This window comes from Podarcis muralis, chromosome 8 (assembly GCF_964188315.1).
Source record: "Podarcis muralis chromosome 8, rPodMur119.hap1.1, whole genome shotgun sequence".
Classification (NCBI taxonomy): domain Eukaryota; kingdom Metazoa; phylum Chordata; class Lepidosauria; order Squamata; family Lacertidae; genus Podarcis; species Podarcis muralis.
Window position 1 is genome coordinate 32,480,398 of NC_135662.1, and position 9,976 is coordinate 32,490,373.

The 9,976-nt window shown below is 41.2% G+C and overlaps 1 protein-coding gene across 1 annotated transcript; it reads left to right on the forward strand.

The window, feature by feature from the left end:
• The first annotated feature begins 323 nt into the window (after positions 1 to 323).
• Positions 324 to 9,928, forward strand: RPL7 (ribosomal protein L7). The gene is made up of 7 exons (XM_028736707.2): positions 324 to 456; positions 1,628 to 1,733; positions 3,620 to 3,786; positions 5,284 to 5,421; positions 7,776 to 7,885; positions 8,551 to 8,761; positions 9,874 to 9,928. Exons 1-6 carry the CDS (start codon positions 443 to 445, stop codon positions 8,757 to 8,759), a joined length of 744 nt encoding a protein of 247 aa, XP_028592540.1. The 5' UTR covers positions 324 to 442; the 3' UTR covers positions 8,760 to 8,761; positions 9,874 to 9,928.
• Positions 9,929 to 9,976: the final 48 nt, after the last annotated feature.

The window sequence follows — 9,976 nt, forward strand, 5'->3', positions numbered from 1 at the left end:
TTACATACTTCAAGAGAAATATATAAAACGTACTATTTTTAATCGCCCAGAATCTGAGAATTCAAGATGCCACTCCGTGTATGTCTACCAACAATATCGAAAAGCTGGTTTATAACACCAGACCTGAATATAACACACATCAAAATTCACTGCTTGGAAAAAGAGGTTGTTCTAATCATCAACTTTTATTTGGTGTGTGTGTCATGTCTTATTTTCTCATTCCCTCAAATACCTGGATATTCACCGCATCAAGGAGTTAATGACAGTTACGCATGTGCTACAGCTCCGGCTCTTACGTAGGCATTCTTCCTTTTTCGCCACAGGCATCGCTTGAGACACCTAAAGCTGGGGCTTTGCGTTTAATGGTCCCTTCCACTAGGCGGCGGAAAGAGTCTTCAAGTTCACCGCGCATGCGCCAGCTCTTTCTTTTCCGGCGGCGACCATGGCGGGCGAAGAGTGAGTAGCTTTTTCTTCCTCGGTACAATCCGTTGCCATCCGCGACATTAAGAAAGCGTTTCCTGTGTTTTGTTTCTCGGCCTTCGCCGCTGAGGGCTCCGTATTCTGAAGAGGCTTTTGCTGAGCCTTCTTAGCGAATGTTTTCTCGGGAGACGGAGGGGTTCATTCAGAGGGATGCGGCTGGGGACTAGGAAGTGTCCCTCCCTGTTGCAGTGGGGCGCGTTGCGAGGGGTTCATTTCTGGGGAATGAGCGGAGCTGGAGACGAGCGGGAAGGCCGCGACCGCCGTTGGCAGCTTCCAGACTCACTTGGCCGCCTCGCTTCATGCAGGCCGTGCTGGTCTGGTGGTTTGCGTGGCGCGGTTAGGCCTAGCTGTAGCCTTCCGGCACACGCGCCCAGCTCCGTTGGTTGAGGTAGGCCAGAAAATTCGGAAGCATTGGTTACTTGGGGATTTTTGAGCGCTTTTTCTTGCGTAAGGTAAAGGACCCCTGATGGTTAAGTCCAGTCGCAGACGACTCAGGGGTTGCGGCGCTCATCTCGCTTTACAGGCCGTTTGTCCGCATTTGTCTTGCATAGCCCCGGAAAAAAGGCTTTGACCCGCTGTTACGATCGTTAACCATACATACGATTGTTGTATTGGAAGGGTTCCCGAGGGTCATCTAGTCCAACCCCTGCAAGGCAGGAATCTTTCTGCCCAACATGGGGCTCGAACCCATGGCCCTGAGATTACACTGGAATTATTTTTATAGAAACTATTTTTCCAGGAGTGGGGTGCAAGTAGTTTTGCTTTTAAAATACCAGTATTATAATTTGGGATTTTAAGATAATTTATAAATCTCCCAAAAAAACACTCCAGCTTTGCAGGCCACTGGTTTGTTAAACATGTTTATAACTACCAACAGTGGTAACAATGAGTTTCACATAGCTATATCTCAGGAAATCAAAACTGCTTGATATCTGGAAATTCAGGAAAGCAATAAACCTGTCTCTGGAGAGAAAAGTTTGAATAAAGTAATTTGGTTAATAATGCAGTGTTGTACAGCTGCAATAGTTTTCTACTAACAAGTCTTAAAAGATATTGTATGGCTATTAGGTTGTTTCTTTTTGTGTGCAGTATGCATGAGAAGAAACATACATATTAAGATGTATATGTCTTTTGCTTTCTAATGTAGAGCGAAGAAGAAGTTGCCTTCGGTTCCCGAGAGCCTTTTGAAGAAACGGAAGGCTTTTGCTGATATGAAGGCCAAACGTCTGAAAAAGCTGTTGGTCCAAAAGAAGGTGAATATAACTTAACAGTCTTGTCCATATGCATGTTACACAGAAATAAGCCCTATTGTGTTTAGTGGAGCATATTCCTAGTATATGCAGGATTACAGCTTTTATTAATGTAGCTTTTATTAATGGAGTTGTGCTAGATGCAATTTAACCCATGGCTTGTTTTGCCTTGATACAGTAACAATGTTCCATGTGGTATGTTAAGAGGGGATACCATTAAGCTGCAAAATTGGATTTTTGTGTGTGACAACTTAGGTAGTTGGCCTGTTAACTTTTTGTGGCTCTATAAAATTAGTAGGCAGATTGATCTGCCTGCAAAAAGCTTGTAATATATGGATCAAAAATCTAGTTTTTTAAATACTCTCCACTGCTTAGTGTATATCTAGAAACAATATTGTCCTCATTCTGGCTTATGTCTTCTTTCCCATGAGCAGCTGTAGCTGGCACCAGAGCCACCTTTCCCATACATATTCAACATCTTTCAGATATATTAGTGAGATGGTTATCAGTGGCCTTTTTCATTATAGAGATTATAAAGCTCTTAACCAAATGCCCTTTATCCATTCTCTTCTTGCATCTCATTGAAGGGGTTCCTTGCCTTAACCACTCAGTTACAAAACTCACCTCCCCCAGCCTTGGCTCTACCAAGGCTGGGACCTTGCTCCCCCCTTCTTTAAAAAAGCAAGATAAGAAAAGCAAGTAAGCATTCATTCCAAGCAAGCACCATCAAAACTATGTATGTGCATGTGTGCACCCAGCATAGACTGATCACACACAAAAAAGAAGCTATTTGATAATTATAGTACTCCGCCCACCTTTGCGCTATTACAGGTTAATAAAGGTAAGAACCAGTGTGGAATTGTAGTTAGAGTGTCAGACTAGGACTTCAAAAGACCCAAGTTCAAATCCCTACTCGGTTATGAAGCTCACTGGGCCACTTACTTTCAGTGAGGTTACATCAGAGCTTTCCAAACTGTGTGTCGCGACACATTAGTGTGTCGATTGCAGTGTATAGGTTTGTTGTGCAAACACGCTCAGCGCTGGAAAGGGGTTAGTTTAACCCATGGTTTGTTAGTAAAACTGAATTGCTGTGTCGTGAAATGATGCATGTCTAAAAAGTGTGTCACCTACATGAAAAGTTTGGAAAGCTCTGGGTTGCATGATGAGGGTATCTGATGCAGATAACTGCTGAAGCTAAGTGGGTCTGGAGCTGGTCAGTGCCTGGATAAGAGGCCACTTGGAAAAAACTTTAAACTCCATGATGGAAGAAAGCCATGATATAAAGGTACAGTCATACCTCAGGTTAAATATGCTTCAGGTTGAGCGATTTTGGGTTGCGTTCCGCTTGGACCCGGAAGTAATGGAATGTGTTACTTCCGGATTTCACCGCTTGTGCATGCACAGACGGTCAAAATGACATCACGTGCATGCGCGGAAGCGACGAATTGCGACTCGTGCAGGCACGGGTTACATTCGCTTCAGGATGCGATCCCCGTTCGTATCCAAAGGTACCACTGTACTAAATAAATGAGGGAGAATGATGTATCCAGGGGTCAGCACACCTTTTCAGCAGGGGGCTGGTCCACTATCCCTCAGACCTTGTGGGGGGCCAGACTATATTTTGGGGGGGAAACCCGAATTCCTATGCCCCACAAATAACCAAGAGATGCATTTTAAATAAAGGACACATTCTACTCCTGTAAAGACACACTGATTCCCGGACCTTCTGTGGGCCAGATTTAGAAGATGTTTGGGCTGGCCCCTGGGCCTTAATTTGCCTACCCATGATGTATGCTGTCCTGATCCTCTGAAGGAAGACAGAGACAAAGATGTAATAAATGTGCATATATTTACTTAGAAAATGTAATAATATTCTCTTCTGTTTTCAGTTGCGAATTGCTGAACGAAAATTAATCTATAAAAGGGCTGAGTTATACCACAAAGAGTACAGGCAGATGTACCGGCGCGAAATTCGCATGGCCCGCATGGCTCGCAAAGCTGGCAATTACTATGTACCTGCTGAACCAAAACTGGCATTTGTGATCAGGATCAGAGGGTAAGATGAACAAATGTGTTGTGCTATCACATAAATTAACAGCAGTTGGTCTCATGCCCACACTGTATATGTAAGGAACATGTCTTCCCCCCAAAGAATCCTGGGGAACTGTAGTTTGTTAAGGGTGCTGGGGGTTGCAGCTGTTTGAGGGGCAATCCTTTCTATGACCTAAGCCTTTGCAGCAGCACTGTCCTTTATGAGACTAATTCAAAAATACCTTGTGTAGAAGCCTCTTTATTCAGGTTACCCTTAGATAAAAACAGTTCTAAAGCTGTGTGCCTAGAGAATTGACCAGCTGGTGGGAAGTTCCATGAAGTCCAGGTTTCAGAATAAATAAAATAAAAATATTTTAAATGTGTTTAGGGGAGGGGTGGTAGTAGTTTTGATTTTGTTCCAAATATTTATGCTTTTATCCTGTATTTTTATCTTGTGAACCACCCTGAAATCTTCGGATGAAGGGCGGTATATAAATTTAATGCATGAATGATTAAATATAAATAAATATAATTTTACTTAACATTCAAATTATACACGTTGGGCCTAATGCAGAGCAAGACTTTCAGCCTTATATCAGTGTTGAGGCCTAATTGATTTCAAAGTGAAAGAGCATAACTTTTTGCTTTGTATTTTTAAGTAATATCCCACAAGTTTTAGTATATTGAGGAAAGCTCCACTGAGCACGCTCGGACTTCATTTTGAGTTAAAAATGCACGAGTACTTTGTTCTGCTTATGGTCTAGGTGTAATTTAGTCACTTAATTTATTTTGATTTCTCCCTGAAAGCCTTCTGACTGGCTAAGAATCAGTGATGGCTAATAAAATAACATAATAAAATAATTCATTAATAGCATCCAAAGTAGCATTTAAAATGGTATTTCGCATATTTAGATCCTGGTGCTCAAAAGCTGCCAGTGTTCTACCCCCTCAATACCTCGTTTGGGTTTAGTTTGCTACCAACAGTAGTAGCTTTCTGTGAAAATGAGCACAGCTGAGCCACAATGGCAGAGGAGTAGCGATAAAACAGATGGAAGAGTATGGAGAATAAACATGTCTTGACCTAAAAAATGAAGTGTAAGAAGAATAAACATGTCTTTGCCTGAAAAATGAAAGGTGGTACAGTTTGCTCCATGGAAATTCTGGGGTGGGTGGGTGGAATCATTTGTATAGGTTGCTAACACAATGAAGGCCTCTTGCTTATCTTGGATTGCATAACGGTTGCCACTTTTTCTAAATGCTCCTTATTTTGAAGTGGGCAAGGACTGTGTTTTGGTAGGATTTTTTTTAATCCTTTAGTGGACTCTTTGTGTGGGGGGCAAAATTATCTTTAATGCTATCCATTAAAAATAAATGTCATTGGTATGTTAATTATAATGTAAGTTCAGCTATCTGGAGTGTTACATGTTTTACTAATATGATCAAAGCTTTCATTGGAAGTAGCTGGTCGTTAAATCTGTTTGGAGACCGTACTGAAAAGAAACATGTTTTACTACACTTTTAGAATTAATGGCGTTAGTCCCAAGGTTCGCAAGGTACTGCAGCTTCTTCGCCTGCGTCAAATTTTCAATGGCACATTTGTGAAACTCAACAAAGCATCCATTAACATGCTGAGGATTGTTGAACCTTACATTGCATGGGGGTAAGTTGAATCTTAAATTTAGTGGTATATATTGTTCCCTATATATGTTGCCTTCTGCTTGTCTGCGTTGGACGAAGTGGTCTCTACACCTCCTGCTCCAGAGCAGAAAGTTATACTCTGCGCTGCAATCGCAGACTGAACATTGCCTCATACATATTTAGAAGGTTGAAGCATAATGAGGTTGGCAGCATTTTAAAAAATACACTGATCCATAGTGTAGCCCATGTATGACCAGCTAATGTCCCACAAGAGATATTTCTTTGCAGTTTCACTTGTGTGGAATGATGCAACAAGTTTTCATGTGCATTTAATGTTACTATTTTGTATACCGTACAGAATGTGTAACAGAAATAAATGTACAGTAGACCCTTGGGTTACAATACTCTTGAGTAATGTAAACTTTGGCTTGTGAAAGCGGCAAACCTGGAAGTATTTTTCTGGGTTTCACCGCATGCGCAGAAGCGCTCTGTCACGCCATGCGTAGAAGTGGTGTCTCAATACAGATTTTTCTGGGTGTGCACAGCCCCCAGAACAAATGAAGTTCGTATCCAGAGGGTCCACTGTACCTTCATCTGTTTACCAAAGTTCTCTTTCATGCCTCTTTTCCCTCTTGTCACTTTTAACTACTTTGTAATGTCTGGAATTGCAAAGTTTACTGCCAGTAATCCTGTGAAAGGATTTTTGTTTGAGGAACTACCTTGGTTATCTTCTCCAAGTTGATTACTTCATACCAAGTCTGCTTCCATAATAACTTCATCTTTGTAATACATAAGGGGCTAGATAGTTTTAGCTCTGGACTAATGTTTGGAGAAGTACAGTAATTCATGATAATACAGGTGTTGGCTCTTTCTGGCCTATGTTATCCAAAGGGCTATGGACTAGAGTATAGGTAGGTAAATGATACTTTTTCTTGCTGATGAAAACTTCCAGTGTGGCATTTCTATATCGGAAACCACATTCTAGTTCCTGCTGAACAACAAAATTCAGTATGATTGTACAATTAAAAGTATCACTCCTATCTGAGAAAGTGTTGTATTAAAATAGTGAATAATTCCTATGGTCCTGGAAGTGGTAATAGTTCCCAGCAACTAATTCTGGGCCAAAAGATTTGCCTCCAGGATACCTGTAGTAGCTCTCCTCCCATATAAGCCTGTCTTTTTAAGATTCACATAGGCTCTTCACTGCATTCTAATGGTAGTAGAAGCATAGTTGGTTGGGACATCTATCCCTTCTGTCGAGAATGCAGAAATACCTGCCTCAATAAGTTTGCCCCCTCCCAAAAAAACCACCTACCTTATGTCATTTATTGAAAACATTTTTGATCTGGCAAGCTTTTGGCCTGCTGGGTTAAGTTATCTTAATGTGGTTATAGTAGACTTGTGTTGGATGCTTTTTCTCTACTTCATGCTTGTATTTTACTGACCTAAGTTTGTGTCAGAACTTAAATGTATGCTTTCCAATTATGAAGGGACGCAGGTGGTGCTGTGGGTTAAACCACAGAGCCTAGGGCTTGCTGATCAGAAGGTAGGCGGTTCGAATCCCCGTGATGGGGTGAGCTCCTGTTGTTCAGTCCCAGCTCCTGCCCACCTAGCAGTTCGAAAGTACGTCAAAGTGCAAGTAGATAAAAAGGTACCGCTCCGGCAGGAAGATAAACTGCGTTTCTGTGTGCTCCTCTGGTTTCAACAGAAACGACTTAGTCATGTTGGCCACATGACCCGGAAGCTGTATGCCAGCTCCCTTGGCCAATAAAGCGAGATGAGCGCTACAACCCCAGAGTCGTCCGCGACTGGACCTAACGGTCAGGGGTCTCTTTACCTTTACCTTCCAATTATGAGTCTAACTTTTGTACATTGTCCTTTGTATTGTGATTGCAATAGAAGAGGAGGGTAGAAAATTAGTTAATAAACAAATACATAATATAAGCCATTATTTCTCCCCTGGCATCTCTCTGTCATAAATATGTTCTAAGCAGATTTCCTTCCTGCTTAGGCTAAAAATGATTCCCCCCCCCAACACCCTCCTTTCTGCCTTGTCCAATGCAATCTTCCACTGTGTGCCAGAAGTTGTTCATGCTAATTTTCATTCCTTGTGAGAGAGCTGTTTTGTTCCCAGCATTCAAACCCAAAAGCTTATGTCTGGATACAGCTACTTAATTTTAGAAATTAGTTGGCTGTGGTAAATACAGATGTGTACTGAATGGACAAACAGCAAGGTATTGAGGACACAATATTGCCAGTGAACTCATGCATTCGGTATACACATTTTTATATTTTTAACTTAGAAATTCAAGCAGCTGATTTTCATTATGTTACTAAGTTAGCAGTGCTGTTGTCATGTCTTATCTTTTGTTCCAGTTACCCCAACTTGAAATCTGTGCATGAGTTGATCTACAAGCGTGGTTTTGGGAAGATCAACAAGCAGCGCATTGCTTTGACAGATAACTCTCTCATCAAAAGATGCCTGGGTAAGTAAACTTATGGCAACTTGTACTGGATTATTTTAGTGTATCGCTACATCTGCAAGCTTATTGCATTCTTGTATCGTCTGAGACAATTATTCTTTGCAATCCTGCTGGCCAACTTGAGCATAACATTTTGCATTTACATAGAAAGTATTTCACTGATCTCTAACTTTTCTCTAACGGTGTGCCAGTATTATGCCATTTTTGCAAGATGGAGTAATGAGGCAGTGGCTTGCTGAAGGCTGTCAATTTGTGAGCTGAGATTTGAACCTAACACATTCTGGTTTTCATGTCTAGCCACATTACACTATACCAGCTCTTGCCTAATAAGATTGTGGTTTAACGTTAGAAGTCAATAGAAAAAAGTAACTTCAGTTTAACTTAATGTCAAACAAATACAAGTAGAGTCTTCAGAGTGCCACTATCAAGTTATACTATTTGAGGGATGGACATTCTGGCTTTACAGTAGTGACAAAATGTGCCCATTTTGTTGGACGTGCAGTGTATAGTGCTATACATTTCCCATGTCCCAGTTTCTTTTTGGTTGCGATGCTCTCATTTGGGTGACTTGGCAAATTGCATTCTCTCAGCTACCCGCAGGGTGATTGCAACAATCAATGAATGGGAAGGCACTTTGTACTCTGAACCTTTTCTAACTCTACTTTTAGAAAAACACGGCATCATTTGCATGGAGGATCTGATCCATGAAATCTATACTGTTGGCAAAAACTTCAAAGCAGCAAACAACTTTCTCTGGCCATTCAAGCTGTCTTCTCCACGGGGTGGAATGAAGAAGAAAACTATTCACTTTGTAGAAGGTGGTGATGCAGGAAACAGGGAAGACCAGATTAACCGGCTCATAAGGAGAATGAATTAATGGTATGCTGGGCTGGAGAACACTAAAATACAAACTTGTAGCAAGGGTTTCCTTCACACATCTTTTGTACACAAGGGATATAGGCTTCTGGTTGTAGAATATTTTCTTCATGTGGAATCAGGGAGTCTTGGGAATTCATTGACAAAGTTAAGCAGATCTTGTCATGGTCAGTTCCCAGATGGGAAACTGAGCATCACATGTTAATTGTATTGCTTCCTAAAGGAGCTCCTTATACCTTTACGGATTAGAGGTGGTGAATCCACAGTCTTAGCTTGCAAAGGCACTTCTCTTTCAGCCACAATACCAAAGCTATGACATCTTAAGGTTCCTTCCTGTTTGTGCACACTAAGACTTTCTAGGGATGACACCCTGCCAGAGGCAGAAGTAGTGCCTTTGTAAATCAAGTAAGAGGGCTTTCCTTGCCCTTCTGCTAGCTAGGAAATGCAATGGCATCTCAGCCCAACATTGCAAAGATCAGCAGAAGATGGGGGAGGAACTTGTGTATGTCTTTCTGTGTGCATGTGAGTATACTGTGACCATGCCTCCCACAGGATAAAGTAGTATATTGCGATACAACTATGGCAAAATTCTACAACAAAGTATTTAGACCAAACTGCCCCAATGTGCAGGATTAAAAATGTCAGATATTCTAGAAAATCAAGTTAAAGTTCTTTAGGTGTGAGGTTTGTAGGGCGAATTGTTAGCAAATGTGGGTGTGGATGGCAGTTTGTCTAGCTGTTGAATTGCAGTTTTGTTACTTCCCTTTGTATTCAGAACTCATATTGTCATGTTAAGCCATAAGCTGCTTATTCAGAGAGCAAATTATGCCCCCATTGCTCTATTTGTGCTATTTTAAATCATTTGGGTGGGTGGTTAAGATGGACTTTAGACTGCACTTTAGGTTATGCACTGTTTGTGTGTTTTAGAGTAATAATTACTGTAGTAAATTATGGGAAACACATCTTTTACTATTTTTTAGTCACCACAGGCAGCCAGATAAGTGGCTTTTTGGTTGAAAGTGATTTTTGTGTGCACATAAAGGCAAGTAAAACACTGAAATGTGAAATATTCACCAATTGAAATGTTTCTAATCTGAGTTTGTCTTCTCTTCTAGGGGCCTAGCAGATGACATCTCTATGCATTGTTAATAAAAAAAATCTTCTGTGAAATTGTGCTGTTCTTCCTTGCTCTGAAATTGACTGGCAGTCAGAGTACTT

What these genes read in the sequence shown, in the direction of transcription:
- RPL7 (XM_028736707.2), top strand. An exon ending in AGCTGTTGGTCCAAAAGAAG is followed by an intron (nt 1,734 to 3,619) that starts GTGAATATAACT and finishes TTCTGTTTTCAG; the next exon opens with TTGCGAATTGCTGAACGAAA. An exon ending in TTTGTGATCAGGATCAGAGG is followed by an intron (nt 3,787 to 5,283) that starts GTAAGATGAACA and finishes CTACACTTTTAG; the next exon opens with AATTAATGGCGTTAGTCCCA.